Source organism: Tamandua tetradactyla, chromosome 2 (assembly GCF_023851605.1).
Source record: "Tamandua tetradactyla isolate mTamTet1 chromosome 2, mTamTet1.pri, whole genome shotgun sequence".
Classification (NCBI taxonomy): domain Eukaryota; kingdom Metazoa; phylum Chordata; class Mammalia; order Pilosa; family Myrmecophagidae; genus Tamandua; species Tamandua tetradactyla.
The window spans coordinates 179,512,132-179,533,827 of record NC_135328.1 but is presented as its reverse complement, the minus strand read 5'-3'; the positions used below and the strand labels follow the sequence as shown (position 1 = coordinate 179,533,827).

The 21,696-nt window shown below is 43.0% G+C and overlaps 1 protein-coding gene across 14 annotated transcripts in view; it reads right to left on the bottom strand.

Annotated features, from left to right (window-relative positions):
• ERI3 (ERI1 exoribonuclease family member 3) overlaps nucleotides 1-21,696 on the bottom strand; it is a 141,076-nt gene that overhangs the window by 98,705 nt on the left and 20,675 nt on the right. For 12 of the 14 annotated variants that reach the window (XM_077149923.1, XM_077149932.1, XM_077149925.1 and 9 more), the window contains 2 exons: nucleotides 8,232-8,348; nucleotides 1,495-1,554 (listed from right to left, as the gene is read on the bottom strand). In XM_077149923.1, the coding sequence (XP_077006038.1) occupies nucleotides 1,495-1,554; nucleotides 8,232-8,348 (177 nt within the window). Of the gene's footprint in view, nucleotides 1-1,494; nucleotides 1,555-8,231; nucleotides 8,349-17,937; nucleotides 18,079-21,696 lie in introns of all 14 variants that reach the window. The other 2 variants (XM_077149933.1, XM_077149922.1) reach the window with 2 other exon arrangements.

The window sequence follows — 21,696 nt, the reverse complement described above, 5'->3', positions numbered from 1 at the left end:
ACAAAAACATCACCTAAACTTCCCTCGTTTGACACTGGCCAAGAGAAAGCATCTTCTTCCCAGAATCCCAGCCAGAGATATCACAGGAAAAGTCCCTGTCCTCTGGCTCTTTCAGAGGCCAGATCCTGGCTGGAGATGCTGGCTGGGAAACAAAGAAGGTTAGGTCTTTCCTTTATAGGGAACAGCCCATGCTGAGGCACTCCTCAGTCATAGGAGTGAATATCCCCTTAAAAAGAAAGGGTCAGTGGAACTGGAAGGGACCTCAAAGCTCACTTATATTCTCCCAATCCACTGCAGGTACTCTAACTCTGACCCACCCTAAGACTGAGAGGTCACAGAGCCTGGGCTGGCACACTCCCAGGGAGAGGGAATGCACTCTGTCTTTCTGGGCTTGGCTCCATCCAGAGGAATCACAGGAAATTCACTCACACCTCCCTCCACATGGGACAGGACATCCTGGCTAAAGAAAGATATCTTCCCCTCCCCCTGCTATACTCCACTTCCTATAGGCTGACAACCTCCAATGCAAAGGTGCCCTGCTAGTCCCCTATATATTATGCTTTCTCCCGTGTCCTGATGACCTCTGAACTTTGATATACAAGTCTTAAATTTTTTTTTAAAAAAGCATCTAATGAAACCCACAGTTTTTTCTCTTCTCCCCTCACCCTAGAGAGAACGAAGTAGGAAGGGGACATTCTCCCTTTTCAGAAGCCCCAGGCCAGAGAGGGGTAGAAGATAAGCTGAAGCCAAGCACTGCCCTTCTTCATTTCCTCTGGCGAGAGCACAAGAAGCAGTGTCTTAACCTTTTCCAGCTCCCTAAGGAGAACACCCTAGAAGTGTGTTCTCTGCCAAGGGTTCTGAAGCCTTTAATTTGATTTCCCTCACACAGACAATTGTTGTAATTATTCTGATTAGGAATCATTACCTAGCGCAGCCTCTGTACCCCTGACAGGCACAATGCATCCAGCGGCAAGCTGCAGGGGGTGGGGGGGACCAGGAGGGGGAGAGCAGGCAGGCCCAGCCATACCTCCTGGAGCTGACAGCAAACAAAAGTCATCAATGGGGAGTTCTGGGTGAGTTAATGAAGTGCTCACATGACACAAGAAGGCAACACTAAAGCTAAACAAAAACACTTCCAGTCCCCAGGGCTGGTCCCACAGTACCATAGCTCAGCTTCCCTACCCTCCCACCCACCTAGTGCAGGGCTGTCCCAGAGCTACCAACATAGAGCCATGGGCCAAGAGGGGTTGGGGACCCCTCTGCCTGACTCCTGGCAGCACTCGGACATCCTGTCAGTAACCCTGACGAGAACAGCTGGAGATGACAGATCAATGGTTCAATACTCTCAAAAACATGTCACTGATGTGACAGCAAATGTTATTCTAATCAAGCCATAATCGTAGTCAAATTACATGGCTACATTCTCAGGAGGGGAGGGAGAGAAAGGCAGGGGGAAGGAGTCAGAGGTCAGGAATTAAAGGTCACTCAACCTACCTCTAGCACTTGCTGCAGGCTTGGCTGACCATCCACCATGGCTTGAATAATCCCAGTGAGCTGAAAAGAGACAGAAATAGCCATTGGGTGGAAAACCAGTGTACAGGGACTCCAAGCTGGATTGAATCCTTTCCTTTCTGTCTTTTTTCTTCTATGTGCTTTGACCTGTCACTGCCTTAGATTCAGAATCTGACTAGAAGCCTTAAGAATGAAGTCCCAGGGCACAATGTGAATCTCTCCCCAAAAATCTTATCCTGAGATGGGGTACATATATATGTGGGGGCCACTAGTGTATCTCATATCTGTTTCAGATTTCATTTTGCAGAAAACTTGTTGTTATATGTCTTTTGTATTCAAGAGCCTCAAAAATGTTTCACAAATTACAGTATAAAGTAAACTCTACTCCAAGCTTCACAGAAGTTTCCGTAAAACTTGGGGAGTGCTCACATAGGTCAGTCACGCTTGGTTTAAGCTTACCTCTTCTCTGAGAATCAACGTCTAGCATTTCCCCCCCACCACACTCTCCCTACCACCAAAGGAGGGCAGAGAGCACCCGTAGACATCTATCCTTCACCCTGTGTACCTGAGGCATCAAGTATCAACTAGCCAAGCAGGAAACAGAGTCACCTGGAACCAATGGGGAAAGTAAGACAAGAAGGCCAAATGTACATGGCCTGGTCTAGAGAATATGTCTAACTCACAAGCCAATCCTCAGAACAAACTATGCTACTCCACCCAGGTCAGGTCTAGGTTCAAATGAGCTGGTTGTTTTGTGAGGAAGTCAAAATCTCCCTCAAGTACAGACCTGGGCTCAACCACCTATAAGGAGCTTAGCCTTGAGGCCCACATCCACATTCCTAAGTGCCAGACAGATATCACCATGCCCAACACGCCCCTGGCTACTTCCAGAAAGAACAGCATCTCAGGCTTATCTGGAATTTCTTTTTTTCTTTATTTTTAAGGTGGGGGGGATTAAACTTCAATTATACTATAATTACATTTAATGAATACCAAATACCCAACTCACAGAAGCCACAGACTATAAGAGGGAAGGTTATTTTCTCATAGTGACTTACATGGAATGGTAATACACACCTTTTAGGGAAGAAATTTTCATTTTAAGAACGCTGAGTTCCTCTAGGTGGGTTTCTGTAGTTCATCAAGTCATTATTAGGTGGTATTTTAAGGAAGTGTAAGGACACAGCCATTCTATTTTATATTCCAGAAACTGTTTTTATATTAATCTGTATTTTAATTGGGTAACAGCTGCTGCCTACAGACTTCCCATGGTCTAAAAGGAAAATAAATTAGAAAGATTAACTACACTGTTCTTTCACAAGGCTTTAACCCACAGCATGCCCACCCAGCTGGTACTTTCACACCCTCTCCTTGCTTGAGAGACCAAAGTACTGCCCAGCAGAAGGAAGGCCTGAGTCAAGAAGAAAAGATGAGGGCTGGAGGTGAGATGGGGAAGGATACCGGGTCAGCAGCTTTAGCCTTGGACTACAAGGCATTCCTACTTTCATTTAGTCAACAACCATTTTTGGAAGGCCTGCAATGTGCTAGAGATCTGGAGTGAATAAAACAGAAAAATCCTGCCTTCATGGAACGCGTATTCTTCCTGGCATCCCCCTTCCGTACCCAGAGCCTATACACCTTCCAGAGCCACAAACTGAGTAGACAGTTATCCTGGGTTTTGTCACAGACAGGCAGAGACCAAAAAGAGTCAGGAGTAGGCTCTTCCCAATTCTAAGTCCAACATCCTGATGACTGACTGATGCCCATGTACCCACCACAACCGTTCTGGTCCAGCTTCTCTCCTGCTAAGTTCTTCCAGGGTTGAGTCATATTTCCAATCCTGGAAAAGGCCCAAGCCATTCTCACTTCCTGGAAAGCTCCAACATTCAAGTGTCAGTCTTGGGTCTGGTCTCAGTTTCCTAGAGTAAGGTAGTTCTACTTCTTCTCTTGGCTCCCACCAGTCCAACGGTCACTCATAAGTTCTCTTGAAGGACTTCAAGAAAGTCTCATCACACAGGAAACCAATGGCTTCCCAGCCAAAAATCCTCCCTCCTTGGAAAGAGGGCTTATGTGAGCACCTACATACCCCACAAGCATCCACTGAAAGCTCAAGAAAATCATTGATGTGGAAGAGAAAACAAGTACTCCAAAAAGGAAAACCAGGGCACAACTCTGATGTCCTGCTGCAGGATCTCTCACTGCAGACAAGGCCTGCCTCTTATCATTTCCAAGGGCCATCAGGATCCTGGTGTTTTCACAGACTCCACTCCAGTGGCCTGTAATCCTAGAATCATCAGCCTGGGAGGAGCCTCATGAGATCAGCTTCTCTTCTCTCCAGGCTTACCAGAAAACAGGTACTTTCACTTGTGGCCCAGAACCACATGGCTTACAGCTGAGTTCCTAAAGGATTCTAAACTCTACCCTCAGAGCCACTAGGGCTTAAGTTATTGGTTCACCTAGAGGCAGCCTTCTAGGGAGAGGCCTCACTCCCCTGTACTGATCCCTCCAAAGGTAGACCACACCTTATCCCTCAGCTTTGCCAAGGCACTGCAGAAGAGAGGGTGAAATTAAGAAAGTTAGTCCCTGTACCTGATACTGACAACCTGTAAGACAACCTATAAAACTTATGCAAGAAGCTCAGAGAGAGAGAGCAATTTTGTAAAATTAATTCTGGGAAGTTCTACCTTAAGCCTAACTTAACTCCTTCATGCTAAATTTAAACCTACTCCCACTTGGGTTAATACATGTTCGTACAAAGCTTTCACATTCACAGGATGAAAGGTACTAGAGTAAAGCCAAGTATTACTAAGCTGAGAACCAGGGCTCACAGGCTAAATAGAGCTCAGAGACCTTAACCACTTAAAGCAGAAGAGGTGAGAGGAAGAATTAATGTGTGTTCTGTGGCTCCTTTCACTGAGGGATTACAGATTAACTCCCGCTTCTCTTGGACTTGGAAACCGCAAGGCAAGGGGCTTTTGACCCTGACTGATAACATGGCTGGTTACTGAGATCTGCTACCAATGCAAGAGCTTTGTCCAGGAACTAGCTGCCTTCATCATAAACATTATCAACTACAGGAAGTAGCTCAGGAAACTCAGTGCCAATATCTTGTCAGCATCCAGCACCTTCTCCTTTCACAGTTTATCTCCAATACAATCGTAGTCTGACACCAAGACAGTTTGTTGATTACATAAGCACTTGTCTCTGGTGTGCAATCTGATAATCAGACCCACTCTCTCCTCAGACAAAGAGACCAGTAAATCTCACCCTTTATAAGTACAGGTGCAAGAGAAAGCCCTTTACTGGCATTTAGCAAAATGGGTATTTTTCTAGTTTTTTCATGAAAACAACAACAAAAAACTGCACATAGTCAAGGACTGTGCAGCAGCCCCGGCTGCTAGAGACAGAGATCTGATGGGTTAAAGCAGATTATATAAGTGGTAGGGAAAGGCCTTGGGAAGAAATGAAACACATCTCATCCTATTTCTGTTATAACTATATCTGCAGGCACACTATCAATTGGAATTAAGAAAAGGCCTCAAGTAGGCCAATAACACATTCATTATTCACAGCAGTCACAGTATCTGTATGTGGACTCTCTCTAGGCAGAATCCCTTTTCCTGCTGCCCAGCCCTGAGCCTGTCCCTCTTCCCACACAAACATGTGCTCGTGGATGTACATGTGTGTCATATGCACACACACACTTACAGGCTAGGGTCCTCTAAGAACTTAAGCAAGAGAGAAGATCTTGCTAGATGAGTTACTTAGCTAGAGGTTTGGGGTGTTCCTCATACTTACTAATGAAAGGTTCCCTCCAACTAAATGACCCCCCAGCTCTACCCCCAAGGCAGCTATGGCCAGGATGGAGGAGGTCTCAGGTTGGAGGAGGCCACCATCCTGTGTCCATGCCTCTGTCCACAATAAAATTCCATCTAGTATGGAAACCAGACAATATTTAGATGATTCAAAGTTTTTCAAAGAAGACTTGACTTACTCAAAAGAGCAAGTGAACAGTACAATTGCTTTTGGGAGAGGTAAGGTATGGTTAATGAACTCTTTGACAACATTCATTCATTTAAAGAACACATATTAAATGTTTACTTGGTATCAGGCCCTAATGATGGGACAGAGATGGATCAGATCTACTTCCTGTCCTCAAGAAACTCACAATCTAGAGGGGAATTACAATGTAATTTATCTGATTAGGGCTATGTTGGGGTAAGCATAGCCTAGCCTGCAGATTAGGAAAGGCTTCCTAGAAGGTGACCCTTAGCACAGTTCTGGAGGGCAAGCAGGAGAACAGGGGAGTGGAATGGGAACAGTGTACAGGCAGAGGAACAATCATGGAGCTGATTGTTAGAGGACATCCTCTGAATGAGGGAGTGGGAAAGGAATTAGGGCAATACGAGGCTGGAGAAAAAGGCAGGGACCAGATCCTGGAATTTTGAGCTCTGAAAGCCTGAGACAAGGTGGTGGGCTCAGAGATGCAGGGCAACCATCATCTTCACTTTCAGAACAGGATTTCATACCAAGGACCCTAACACTCCTATTCCCGCTACCATCCATATTATGTGTATTATATGTACTTAGGCGAAACTTTCTGGAAAGAAGAACCATATTTTTCATCACATTCTCAGATTTCCTCTCCCCCTAGCCTTGCAGCCTCACTCAACCTCCTACTCCTCCCAAAAAGCAATAGCAACTGCTTTTCCAGATATTCTCAAATATCCACTCCTGCCCAGGGCTGTGCTCCAGCCATACTTTGTCCATTCCTAAACAGGTAGTAACCTTTCCAAAGTTTGGGCCTGAGTGTCTATACCAGGCAACCTAGCCTTACAGACCTGAAGCTCCCAAGGGGCAGGCCACACACAAAGAGGAAGAGAAGGACAAGAAGACACTACATTTTCAGGCCAGAGGAAGGCTCAGGTGATAGGTTGCTTAAGGAAATTCTTTCCTTCCCTTCCCATAAGAAAGGGGATTTTTATCATTAAGATGATGATTTTTCAAAAGGCACAAAAAGGACAGATTAATGTTCCCTGGTGGTATAGAAGGAGGGAGGAAGGAAAAATAATAGACCAAAGAGGGAACAAGAACTCAGCATTGTTAGTGGAACCAAAATAGGCTAAAGAGACTAGTCACTTGGTTTATAAGCAATGTCCGTGGCAAACAGACACCTACAACAAAAGACCCACCTGCGTCAGACAGCAAACACTGCTATCAAGATCAGGACCAATCCTCAAGACCTCATACCCAGGTTAAGTCAGCCTCAGAGACAACTGAATCCTCCCATCAGCATCAAGCAGGCCCTTCTCCACTCTGAGGAGAGTGGAGAATGCTCAAGAACAGCTCCCTCCTGTTTCATTCATATGTAGAAGGTAGGTGTGCTGGTTTGAAACTGTTGTGTACCCCAGAAAAGCCATGTTCTTTAATCCTAATTCAATATTGTTGGGTGGTATCTTTTTTATTGTTTTCATGGCGATGTAACCCACCCAATTGTGGGTGGTACCTTTTGATTGGATGGTTTCCATGGAGATGTATCTTCGCTCATTCAAGGTGGGTCCTAATCCGCCTATTGGATTCCTTTAAGAGGGAACCATTTTGGAAAAAGCTTCAGGGCTGACACAGACAAGAAACCATTGGAGATACAGAAGGAAAATGCCCCCAAGTAAGCTGTTTGAAATAAGAAGCCAAAGGACCAGCAAACACCACCCATGTGCCTTCCCAGCTGACAGAGGTGTTCTGGACCCATTGGTCTTTCTTGAATCAAGGTATCTTTCTCTGGATGATTTAGCTTGGACATTCTTATAGCCTTAGAACTGTAAACCTGCAACTTAATTCCCTTTTTAAAAGCTGCATTCTAACAAACTTCAACAAACCAAAACAGTAGATTCCAAAAACACTGCTGTCTTTCCACCACCTCTACCCACACACATTCTTGACCCATGATTCCACCCCAGTCCGTTGGGTACCACAGAGTGCATAACGATGCATCACAGGGGAAAGTATCCACAAAAGGTTTCTCCACAAAGTCCTGTGAGTGAGAACTCTCAGGGGTACCTCCCTTCTGCCCAATGACTTATTTTGGGTCTCCAGCAAACATCAAAATCTCAGTTAGTCCCAGTTTCACAATCTATAAATGGGGCCAATACTAATCTGCAGGTGAGGTGACAGAGGACAGTAACAGTCTAGGATAAGGACACTTCAGCCTTGGCCAGGCTCTCCTCATACTCCACTAAGACTGCCCTTTTCCTTTTTTGTGATAGAGTGTGCCTCCCATAACCTCCACCTAAGCTTCATACAGAGCTACTCTGCCAAAGAATAGGGTAACATTCCTAAGAAGCTAAGAAAGCTTGAACATAACCTCTCCCTCCAAGTAGGTGATCTTCACCTTTTGCAAAAGGGCCTGAAGGGAAATGGAACTGGAAAAAAAACAGAAGCACCATACTGTTCTTGAACTCTAAGTCCAGGAAGGATAAAGATGGCAATGGAAAGATGTTGGGGAAGATGGGGCATATTGTGCCACTGCTCTCCCTGGGTGCCCAATGACTATGGTGGCCCAAGTGGTACACGTTGTAAAAAGCTACCTGCTGGGTCCAATGTACACTTGCATTAGCAGCACTGATAAGACTTAAGCTTTCCCTAAGCAACCTATATAGGGCACCAATGTTCCAAAAGTTCCTCTCCCAGCAGCCTTTGCTCTCTACATTCAGGGCCCTTACCTCTGTACAGAAGGGGGTAAGCTGTGGATGGACTACAGGCTGGACATACATGTGAAAGGTAGATTCAATCTCCATGGTCCGGCCATTCAGCTTCAAAATGGGGAATTCGATGATTTCCTAGAGTGGCAAAGACACAGAAAATGAGGAATAAGTTATTTTAATCAACAATTTCAAATAATTCAGAGTCAAGAATGAGAGGAGTTGGGCAAGGACACAAATGGACATTTGTACACCAGTGTTTATAGCAGCATTATTTACAACTGCCAAGAGATGGAAACAGACAAACTGTCCATCAACAGACGAGTGGCTAAGCAAGCTGTGGTATATACGTATGTTGGAATATTATGCAGCTGTAAGACAGAATAAAATTATGAAGTATGTAACAACATGGATGGACCTTGAGGACATTATGCTGAGTGAGATTAGAAACAAAAGGACAAATACTATATGGTCTCACTAATATGAATTAACATTAGTGAATGAACTTGGAGAATTTCAGCTAAGAACAGAGACCATCAGGAGATAGATATAGGGTAGATATTGGGTAACTGGAGCTGAAGGGATACAGATTGTGCAACAGGACTGATCGTAAAAATTCAGAAATGGATAGCACAATACTACCTAACTGTAATACAATAATGTTAGTACACTAAACGAAGCTGAATGTGAGAATGACAGAGGGAGGAGGGCTGGGGGCAGAAATGAAATCAGAAGGAAAGATAGATGATAAAGACAGAGATGGTATAATCTAGGAATGCCTACAGTGTACAATGATAGTGACTAAATATACAAATTTTAAAATGTTTTTGCATGAGGACGAACAATGGAATGTCAATATTGCAGGGTGTTGAAAATAGATGGTAATTCATACTTTAAAACTTTAATTTGTGTGTAAGACTAAAGCAAAAGATGTTTGCTTGGTACAAAATTTATAATTTGTCTAGTGCATTTCCTAATATAACTTACGTGGACAGTTTAAATGAGCACCATAAGTACATGGAACCTTGAGTAGGGCATGAGAGTTTGTGGTTTGTCCAGAGTGATGCCCCAATAAATCCCAGAGTGATTTGAACAGTGAATAAAAAAGTATTTGCAAAGTCTCCTTGGGTGAATGACGAGAAAGGAAGAAAATTCAACTTCCCCAAGTGGAGAATTCCTGATATTCTCACAAGCAATAGGGACAACCAAAGCAATAGGTCAAGCCCTCAATCTTGGGGTTTGTTCATACGAAACTTATCCCCACAAAGGATAGGCTAAGCCTACTTAAAATTAGGCCTAAGAGTGACCCCCAGAGAACTTCTTTTGGTGCTCAGATGTGGCCTCTCTCTCAGCCAAAACGACAAGCAAACTCACTGCCCTCCCCTTCTCTACGTAGGACATGACTTTCAGGGGTGTAAACCTTCCTGGCAAAGTGGGACAGAAATCCTAGAATGAGCTGGGACTCAGCATCAAGGGATTGAGAAAACTTTCTAGACTAAAAGGGGAAAGAGAGAAATGAGACAAAATAAACTGTCAATGGCTGAGAGATTTCAAACAGAGCTGAGAAGTTATCCTGGAGCTTATTCTTACGCATTATAAAGATAGCCCCCTTTCAGTTTAAGGGGTATTAGAGAGGCTAGAGGGAAGTGCCTGAAACTGTAGAGCTGTGTTCCAGTAGCTATGTTTCCTGAAGATGAATGTATAAAGATAGAGCTTTCGCAATGTGCAAATCTTGTGAAGAATGAGAGAAGCTGTTTTTTGTGTGTGTACTCTTCAGCTCCTACCAGACCAAACCCAAACTGAATGAGTTGGTGCCAGGTCAGTTACAATCCTAACCATCCCACTGTTAATATTATCACAGGTTCTGGGGACTGGACACACACCAACCCCATTCTCCCAGGAAAGGGGAGGGAAGACAGAGGCACAATCTACTCCAGCTTCCCCAACTGGTTCTCTAGCAGAGGCCTGTTCACTCAGGCCCCTAAAACTAAGTCCCTATCCCCCTGATCCCTGACCAGAAATGAGCCTGGATCTGATCTCTAGCCATGTAGAAAACCAGCCATCAGAGCAATGCATAGATTCCCTTGTATGAAGACTAGACAGAGCTGGTTAGTTTCTTCATCAGTTTTCATAAAAATAGATAAATAATAAATAAAGTCAAAGGGAATACTAAAAACAAAAAGAAAACTGAATAAGAGTTATAGATGTTAGTGCCTCCCACCTTTCTTTCCAGCAGAAAACACCCTTCCCCCCAATCATTTAGCCAACCCTTCCCAGTCCTCCCGAACATAATGGAAGAGAAGGAAGAGGAGTGACAATTTGTTTGGTGTCTCTAAGATTAATTTGTCTCCGTTATTTAATAGTGATGCACAGCACCAAGGTCCTGGTGTGCAAACAGGCTTGCAGAACGTTGTCTGTGCAGCACAACTCGTACATTGCTCCTGGGAAGGGAGGAATGCACTAGTGGGGGGACAGGGCAGGAGAGAGCACACAGGCACCAGAGAGAAGGGGGAAAGCAAGGAGAGAGAATAAAAAAAATTATTGCTTTTTAATATTCAAAACCAGTTTGCAAAATTTAATCAAAGCAGAGGAAAAGCTAACATTTTTACCACTTTGACATTTTTATTAGTGCTTTCATAAATTTTTAAAACATGAATGGAATTAGTTTACAACACACACAAAAAAAACTGCCCTGAAAACATCTGGAAGAGACAAATAGGAAATAATAAAAAAAATAAATAAAAGCAAAATCCTCTGAGTAAAATTAGCATGTGGAAAAGCCTCCTCTGAAGAGAGAGAAGGGGGTGGGGGGGTTTGCCCACTCAGTAGCCCCAGTAGTTAGCTCCAGTGGCAACTTTAGCCCAGGTCTCCCATTCTGTAGAAGACCTTTCCAGCATCCCTAAAACCAAGGTAAAATGGTTCTCTCCAGGGACAGCCGGAAGAAGCAACACAGGAGCTGTTGACATCTGACTGCACTTAATGAATGGGTGGGAAGACAGAAGGCAAAACAGTCAATCTCCTTGATACCCCAGGCCAGCCAAGCATCCTCCTCCCAAAACATATCCACTGCTACTGGGATTGTTTTTAAAGCATCTATCTCAATCCAACACATCACAGCAGGACTGAAGATCAAATCCAGGCAGCTAAATTTCATGCCAGAGAAACTCAAAGATTCTGGATGCCTGGTCTCCCTGGGCTTATTCCGAGAGACAGGAAGGGCAGAAAGGCTACAGAGGGGAGATGGAAAGGAGGCCCAGGCTGCTGCTTAGATGCAATATCTCTCCTCCCAATATGAAGAGAAGTGGGCATTTACTTCCCAGTTCTCTGGATCTCTCATTCCCCAGCAAGCATCATAAGGCATGCCACATAGAAGGGAGAGAAAATTGAAACATATACACACATAAAATACACGTCAGTATTCCCCCTGAAAAATCAGATATTCAGGATTTTCAAGAGCTAACTCCAAAATGCTTGGCTTAGAACTCATCTGACTCCTGAATTTCTGAAATATCCTTTCTCTCTCACTATGCAGAGGCTTCTGTAAAGAAAGGGTCAGCACTGAAACATCTCCCCAGTAGAAAGAGCTCCATAGCCTGGTAAGTTTGGCTGCCTCGGTGTCTAAGGAAACAAATACAGCCAGTTCCTCACTAACAACGTTAGCTAGGCCCACAATGAAATTTAACCTGTGACACAAAAGTACTTTTCATTTAAACTTTCATTTGGAGAGAAACAGTGTTTGGAGACCTGCAGTTTGTCCTGCTAATAAAGACAAGTGTTGGGACCTTTAAGGATGTCATTCATCTTTGACTTTTATTAAATTCAATTTTCTTAAGCCCATGATACATTATGAAATTAGGAGTTGACATTCCTCTGGAAACAAAAATATCTATCAAACATAAATAGGAAAAAAAAAACCTCTATTACCAAAAATTTATGGCTTAAAGTTGATCTCTTTCCACTTTTTTACAAGCACATGGTTTGTTTTAGATATCTGAAATGTTATTATAGATCTAGAATTTCATTAGTATATATTATAAAATAGTAAGCACTTCAGCTCCCGCTCAGACCCGCAGAGTCAGCAGACTCTGCAAACTTGGCCTTTGGGTTTCCCCACTGAGGTTGAGTACTCAAATTTTCCTGTTGCTGGTTCCTCATCCACAGGAAATGGAGCCTAAGTGCTCATCATATTCAGTACCACCTTCCCAGAGAGGAGGAATAAGTTGGCCCAAGCTCCATGTAGAAAATGGGGTAGACACCTGAAATATCTATGGGCCAGGGACCCAAGACTCAGGACATATCAGAATGGGCCTACTCTAAACATACCTCTCTGACATTGCCAGCCCATTAGCCAGACCGTCTTCCTGAGACCAAGAAGAGGGGTTTTCAAGGGCCAATTCTCAGAATATGACTTTGCAGAGGCCCTTCCCCAGCAGAATCAGGAGCCGTGGTAACAATGATCTTGCACACTGGCATATTGATCACCTCATTTGAGCCACTGAGGTTGCAAAAAAGGAGCTCCTGATAGAAGTCTTCTTGCCAGGGAGTCAGCAGATAGGGGCTTATTTTGGCACCTACCTTCCTGTATTTGTCCAACAATGCCCAGAACCTCAAGATACTGCTCCTAACAGCCCATTCACGGAAAAGGAGTCCTAATCTGCACCAAGCTGGCATGACTCCGCAGCCAGTGCACTCAAGATAAGCCAAACACTTCCTTGACAGATTTCAGCTGATAATGATCAAAGAGGTAACCATGATACTACAGGTTGATCGCATCAATTCCAACCCAAGGGTTTGTGAAGATGTAACCAAGTGTAGCTTCTAGGGCCAGTTGCTCAGATAATGAAACTGTTGGTCCTGCCCCCTCTTTTCTTCTCTCCCAAAATCATCATTCTCCTAGGAAGTTTTTTTTTTTAGGAACAGCTGAGTGGCTACTTGGGTAAAAATAGCCCCAGGAAGGAAGGGCCAGTTTGTATTTACTAGCCTTTTATTCCCTCACCTAAAAATAGTGCCACAATTCCTTACCTTTGTATGTCATTTGCATTCAACTAAACTACCTGAGCACCTACTTTGTGCGAGGCATTGTACAGGAATTGGAAAGGGACTTAAGAGATAAGATGTAATCTTTGCTTTGGAGAAGTGTAAGGACTACTGAGCAGAAAAGATATGCAAACAAACAATGAACAATGCACAATGATAAATGCCTTTATAGAGAGACATACAAAGTGTTATGCTTTTCAGTTCACAGTATGTTTTCACATACCTTTTCTTATTAATCCAGGGAGATAAATTGTATCATCATCATCATCATCATCATCAGTTTATTCTTCCATTTGTTTACTACATGGCAGTCACTGTACTAAATGCTTAATAGGAATGATCTCATTTAATCCTCTTAACAACTCATAAGGCGGAAATCATTATTCCCATTTTACAAATAAACTAAAGCCCAAAGAAGTTAATTCACCTGATTAAGGGACAGAGGTGAGACTCCCAAACGGAAAACGAAATTTATAGAGTATAGAACTAGCAACTTTCAAAATCTGAAGAGTCAAAAAAGATCTAATTCTCTTTGTCTGAAAAGTTACCCTTTAGGGCATACATGCAGTCTACTATCTCCTACAAGAGAGGCGGTCTCAATTTAAAAGAGCAATGAATGTGGAATATCCAAGCATAAAGTCCTAGAGGATAGCTACTGAAAAGCCTCCACTGTGACTGCAGGAATACAGGTGGTGTTAGGCTCTGGGTCCAGGGAGGGCCAGAATGATAAACCTTCAATTTGTTCTGGCTAGGTTTTGGAGATATAAACACAGTCCTCACTCTCAACTTTTGCTGAATGAAATATGGAGGGCGTAATCAACAGTAATACAGAGGCCAAGTACATGCCTCTAAGAGAAAACACTTTGCTTCCACGGAAATCTCCACAGGATCAGAAAGCTGACATGAACTACCTAGGGTGACAAGGACGATAAGTGCAAGAGCAAGGACTCGACCCAGACATATAATATTCCAAAGTGCTTTTCACTAGATCCATTGCCTCTTGTCTATAAGTGGTGACTCATCCTCCCTCAACTCCTACAAGCCTGGGGTTTTTCAGATTTACCTGGGGTGCCAACATCCTTGTTTGCCCAGGACTAAGGGTTTCCTGGGATGTGGGACTGTCAGTACTAAAATTTGGACAGTTGCTTACCCTACACTATCCACATACTAACTGCACCCTCAGTTGTCCAAAGGTAGAGCACTAAAACCCCAAAAAGCTGGTGTGTGAATGGTTTATGGGAATTGGCCACAATTTGACAACTAAGAACAAAAGCCTCAGAACTTGGATTTTTCAAAGCACCTATGGTTCCAAACAACAGAACCTACTGTCTCACTCAATAAAATATCAGCTGCAAACTTCTTTTTTTTTTTAAGGTGAGGAAAGACAGATAAAAAGGAAGGCATTGAGCAAATATCGTCTTACCTTTTTAAGTGAGTTGGAAGAGAGGTTTCCAACCCAGCTGCTTTCTAATTGCTCAACTAGGAACACCAGTGATTCCCCTGATAAACTGAGGACAAAACTGCAACAGCATTTCAAATGAAATTTCACACCTACCATCAGTAGATTACAAGAAATAAAAGTGTAGGTTGCTTTCAGGGTATTCAAACTCTTTCAACTAAATTGACTGCAGTGATAAGATTATATTTAAAGATAGAACAACAACAAAAGGATTTTAAGCAGAAGGGATTTAGGTTAGACTGTTGGAATTTCCTGACAATGGGACAGAGGGTTTAATAGTGCAGCATTCTACAGACCTTTTTTTCCAAAGTACAGATTCTTCTCTGCCTAAGCTGATGTTTCTATGATCCTGTCTGAAATAAGGAAAAGAGCAGATGATTTTTCATGGCTTCCCCCTCTCATCTAGGAAGGAACCGGCATCTCTCAATTTAGAGGCAGTAACAACTAATCTACTCCTTCCCTTCTCCCACTTAAGAAAATTCCAAAAAGCACGTGTGCCTGCACAGGAAGGTTTGATAAAATCCAAAAGCAACATTGCACCATAAAAGCAGTACCTGACAAACATGTGGGTTTTATCCAAATACTTGGTTTTGGATAAAATTTCCATGCAAAGGCAGGCCCTTTCACCACGGGATCAGGGAGTCTCCAAGCTACAGAGAAGAGGGTAAGTTGGATGGGAGAAGTGAGGGCTGCACTAGGCAATGGGGCATGGTTTGCTTTACAGTTTCTGCCTTGGAGGAAAAAAAAAAAAAAAAGACATTTAATGCCCAAGGAGCTTATTTCTTAAACAAACACTCGTGGTTTTGATTTACACCACAGACTGCTCCTAAATAATTTATGGCGGGTTAAATTTATTGCCAAGCCCTGGCTGGCTGCAAATTCGAATTGCCAAATAATTAGATTTTAGGGCAAAGCTTATAAATTACCCGTCGATTTGTCCGGACTTGTTTGTCAGTTGCTTTGTGCTTCAGGTCATCTTTGGCATTTGGCTGTTTGGGTTTTAATTGCTGATTTACACTTTGACGGATGAGAGCTGATGCTCGAAGTTTCAGAACAAGGAAGGGTAAAAACTCAGGGCTTTAAAAGGCTGATTTTTCACCTACGTGTCCCCTTCCACCTATCCCCATAGACTCCAAAGCAATTAAAATGCAGAAAGGGGCTGAAAATAGACATTGCTACCCTTTATTTCAGGGGGGTGGAGGGGTGGAAGGATGGCATGCAGAGTGAATTGTAATTTATTTTTACTAAAATCTGACTTTTAAAAAAACCTCAATACCGATAAATGAAGGGGATCAAAAAGTCTTAGGAATCACAGCCTCACCCCAGGGGGTGCATATGCCTAAGTTTACCTCTATATGCACGTGACTCAAAAAAAACCTCAGTTCAAACATTCTTATATTCTCAATTGTAAATAACTCTTGATATTAGTGGCCTATGTGAAGCAGACCCTTCAGGTCAAGAAGCAACCAAATGATTTATTTGTAGCTACCTGTATACATATATTCGTCACAAAATTAATTAATTAATTAAACGAATGTCAGATTGTGTTTAGGAGAGGTTTCCCAAAGGGGAAGGATGGCAAGCCCAACTTACCATTTCAGTGGAGGGAAAAAATCTTTCTGGGTAGTGCCATGGCTCCATCTACTAGGTTGTTTAAGAGCCTAAAGGCTCCTATTGTGCTCCCCAGAGAAGCAGGGCCTGCCTCCCAGCCACCAACTGCAATAACTTATTTCGAGGCTGAGGATCAGAATAATACTAATACTAATTCTACAGATAAGAGCTAACACATATAGCTATTATGTGACAGGCATTGTTGTAAGCACTTACATATATTAATTCATTTTATCCTTCCAACAGCTCCATGAGATTGGTGCTATTATCAACCCTGTTTTATCAATAAGACTACGAAGGCATAAATGGTATTAAGTAACTTGCCCAAGGTTATACGCTAGAAGGTGGTAAAATCCAGAGAGTCTGGTTCTAGAACACGTATACCCTTAACCAACGTGCTATATTGCTTCTCATCAGAAAATTTTCCACCTTTACTCCTCTCACTTTGGAGATCCCGAGTCTACATTCTGAGACTGGGCACAGGCAGCCAAAGCCAGTTGTTCAGGCAATAATACAACAAGGTGGGAAAAAGTTACGTAACTTTCTCAGGATCACGAGATGAGAAAAGGCTTGGTTAGACAAAGACCATTTTTCCAATGGATCTAAATACCACACTAAAGATATAATAACTGGTAGTGAAGAAGCGGGGGTAATAGGTGGTCAAGACAGAACCAGGTAGACTTGGGCAAAGAGATCAGGCAAATCTGATAGGTGCTTGGAGAAGGTGGCTGAGTTTCCAGAGGCCTTGCACAATAATCCCTATCCACAGTCCCAGCTTCTACCAGCTGTTCATCTTGATAGAAGACTGCATCACTATGGGGTGATTCATAGACTTCATCTGATGGCCAGAGCCAGGCAGGGAAATAGTTGTGCTAGCTGACAGCAGATTTAAAAACAAACAAAAAAAACACCAACCAGGAAGCAAGCAATACACAGACTGTCATCCTACCTATAATGCACTGAACACTTTTCACAATGGCTTATTTAATACAATTCTATAAGGCAAGCAGGAATTATTCCCCTATTTTAGAGAACAGAAAGCAAAAGTGGTCAGTGGTTCTCAAATGTGGTCCCCCACCACCCAACAGGCAGTATCACATCACCTGGGAACTTGTTAGAAATTAAAATTTGGGGGTCTTCCCTCAACCCCAGACTTTCTGAATCAGAAAGCTTGGGAGTGGGGCCAAGTAATGTGTTTACACAAGCCCTCCAGGTGATTCAGATGTTCCTTTAAAGTTTGAGGATCATTGGTCTAGACTAGAGCAGTGCTTTTCCAACTTTAAATTACCCAAAGATCTTGTTAAATTGCAGATTCTATTTGGGTCTGGGTTGGGCCTGATAGTCTATATTTCTAACAAGCTCCCAGGTGATGTGGATGCTGCTGGTTCTCAGACAACATTTTAAATACCCAGGATGAGATGAACTTCTTATCCCAGAGTTACTGACCAAGGAGGGTCACAGTCCCAGCTACTCAATTCCTCACTCAGAACAAACCTTTACCCAGCCCACTTTTAAATCCTTTACATCCGCCAACCTTATCCCTGGCTCTTGCCATCAGACATATCATTCTTCTTGCTGCCAAGAGTTAGGGGAGAAAAACTCACATATCCCATCACATACGCTTTTTAGAGCAAGTTAGCATCTCTGTCAGGGAGCCAGCAAAAGGTCTTCTTGTCCTGGCAATATCTGCTCCTTTTAAAAGTACTGTCAAGACCAGACGTCAGCTATCCCAAGTGCTCATGACACTGTTCTCTCAGCCTTCTGGAAAACAAAACAAAACAAAACAAAACTTTCCCTGTCCAAATTAACCAAAAGCAGGGTTGGACACTTCTCCTATGAGGACCTCTCAATACAGACACAACCAGGACTTGAGCTGGTCTATCTTGGTGCCCTAGTCTTGAGAAAGGCCACTCTACTCCTGGCCACAAATCTAAGGTAGGATCACAGCAACTCTAAGCAAGGCACCACCAACCTGGTAGACTCAACTCCAAAATCATCAACCACCACATTCCACATCATTACCATGAACTTCCTTTCAGTCTTGTCCCTGACAGTTTCTCTAGTCATGTTATTTTTCTAATGAAAGAAGACCTTATCAAAACGCCATGTTTCAATTCCAGAACTAAGCTACCTTTGGAAGTACTTGGAGATAAAGGAGGAGCTAGTGGAGCAGAGACAGTATTATGGCTGAACACTTTAAAGAAATAAGTAGATGGCCTACCTGCCTGGAGTATTTTGAAAAACCAATGTATATGAAATGTGGAAATGTCTGCTGCCTGTACTGCATCAGTTCACTGAAGAAGGAACCTGATGGGGAGGGTGTGTTGTGCCCCTTCTCCCCTCTGGCCTCTCAGAAGAATGACATCAGGCCCAATTTGCAGCTGGGGAAGCTGGAACTGGAGCCCCACCTGAGAAATATTCTACTGATGAACCCAAGAATAGTGAAGTTTCAAGTGAATATGACCTTGGACAATGATACACCCAATGAATTCCAAAATACTTCTGATGACCGGAGGAGTATCCAACATGGGACTATCAAACAGAAGCGAAAAGAATCTGCTGAGAGATTCAGCTATTCAGTGTGTCCTGGGCTTCTCTCACTTCACTTCTGGCCATCATTACTGAGAGGCAGAAATGGGAACAAAGACTAGGATCTTGGTGTTCGCAAAGAATCTATTCACCAATAGGGAAAGATCCAACTATACTGAACTTGGATTCTGGACACTGAGTCTGAGAAAGGGAAGCTACTTTGGGACCTGCACTATACCTCCTATTACCATCTGGGTAAATCCCTGTTTGCAACAAGTAGGGTTCTTTCTGGATATAAATGTTAGAATATTTTCTTTTGTAACATTAGTGATGGATCCCATATTTTTACATTTATCAAAATTTCAGTTTCTGAACCACTGCACCCTTTCTTTTCTCCTTCGAGTCCAACTAATGGTGATAAAGGCTTCCTGAGAATCTGTCCTGTTATGAATCCAATCATCCCATTTTTCAGCATAACATAGGTAGACCAATAAACCCAAGATGATGAAAATCACTTATTGATAATTAGTTTTGCTCCAACTTACAGTCTTTACTAACTGGTACACATATTGCACAAATAACAGAAAAACAAGGACTATTATATGATCCATAAATACAAAAATTTGATTAATCATAATACTATGAATTGCCTTTTTTTTTTTTTTTTTTTTTTGGCATATGGGCAGGCTCCGGGAATCGAACCCGGGCCTCCAGCGTGGCAGGCAAGAATTTTGCCACTGAACCACTGTTGCCGCCCACAATTTTAAAAATTAAATGTTACCATAGGAAAAAAAAAAAAAAAAGGCATGTTTCATCCCCAACTCCCCAGTTTCCAACTACCAATCCCCTTCATTTGGTCTGTTGGATTTTCATCCAAATACGGCTGATACGGGAAATAATATCCATAAACAATGCAGACCTAGTCCCTAGAGTCCATTTCCAGATACCACAACCTCAAAGCATTGCTTTTCTGCATCACTTTTGGAGAACACGGTTCTAAGTTTTCCAGCCAGTTATCACCCTACCTACCTAACCATCACCACCTATCTCCAATAGATCAATGGTCAAACAGCTGCAGCAGAGAGATGCTACATAACTACCTACATCACCAATAAGGAAGTCATCTACAACAGTTTTTCCTGATATGGATCTGACATGGATCAGAGCACCCCACTTACAACAACTATAGGTTCCACCCTCGACTTCTTAGGAAACCTCTTCGTATCACTGACTCCCCAATAGCCCACTAGTATCCAAAGGAGCTATGAGTACTTAAGAGCATGGTTCTCAAGTGTGTTTCTTTCTCAATACCTAAGGGCTACAATTCACAACTTCTCTTCATTTGTACCATCACCACATGGGTCCGAGCCAACATCATACTCAAGTATTGCAATGGCTTCCTAACCAGTTAACCTACATCCATTTTAACCTTTTGGAACACCTCCCCCTCTGATCCCAACCTCTATTCATGTACTGGCAATATCTGTATCTGTTTATTCTCAACCACTCAGTAATATATTCAAACTTCCTTTTCTGGCTCACTGCCTTTTGCTGTGAACTCTGCACACTCCTTTGCTTTCAGCAACATCTGCATCTTCAAGTGACAGCCTCTGCCAGGATTTAGACTTCAGATCAGCCCTGGCTAGAATGTCCTTCCCAAGACTACACAATGACTACAACACTAGCACACAATTAGAGTCACTCAGGTAACAGATGGGTATTCCTGCCCACAAGACTTTTAAGATCTCCACTGGCCAACTGCATACAGGGACAGAACCAAACAGGCAGCCCAGTCCAAGGAACCTCTACTACAGAATAGACACTTCTCTGATGTTTGTCTCCCACCTCCAGAGTCAAACCTACTTACATCCTTTCTAATTCTTCCAGCACCTAACTGGTCTGTATCCAAGGTAGCACTTAATGTATACAAACCCTTCTCAGCCTAGGGTTGAGCACAAAGATGGGAAAACCCTTCCCTCAGGCTGCGAGGCTATGGCTCAATTTCACAGCTAGAGCTCAAAACTAATCACATAAATGCAAGACTGTGGGTGCTTTTTAAGTATTGTGAACACCCAGGACAAGAAGATAAAAAATAATCATCCCAATGGCATCTTAATCAAAATGATGCTGGATCCTTTTTCCTGACAAGATAAAGAGATGGAGAACACTTCTAATATCAGCTTCCAAGACTGGTCTACAACTGAGGGGAGAAGGAAAACAAGCAGAGATAGGACAGGGAAGGAAGAACTGAAGCCTATGGACTTATCCTAGGCACTCCTTTGGATTTTACTTTTCTCCCACCCCTTCTTACCTGCTGCCTTTGTTTCTATGGCTGTATATCTGTTACTGTTGTTCAGGAAGCCCAAACCCCACCCTTACATTCTCCAGTCACCTCCGCTCTTGCAGATCTTCTTCTGTAACCCAGGCCCCCCTGTCTCCTAATTAATCCTTCCTGCGCACTTCCCTCAATGTTACAGTAGTTTATTTGCTTGAAGGTTCTAAACCACCCTGGTCTTTTGAAGGTGGGCCCTCTCATGGCATGACTGTAAATTGAGATCCAAATCCCTGGTTATTTTCCAGTCCTTGCCTCTTCCTAAAGACCTAGCAGTTCAACCCAACTACTACCTACAATGGTGAATGAGGAATCAGATTAGGCCTCTCTGACAATGCCTCAGAATGCACATTATTTCCACACTGATATCACCCTGTTTGCCACACTTTATTGGTTAAAATTCTCCCAAACCTCTTCTAGCCTTCCTATTCTCACGGCAACCCAATAAGACCCTGCAGCTTAAATGTGAGAAATACCACATAACTGAAACAGTAACTGAAGAGTGAAATATTTGCCAG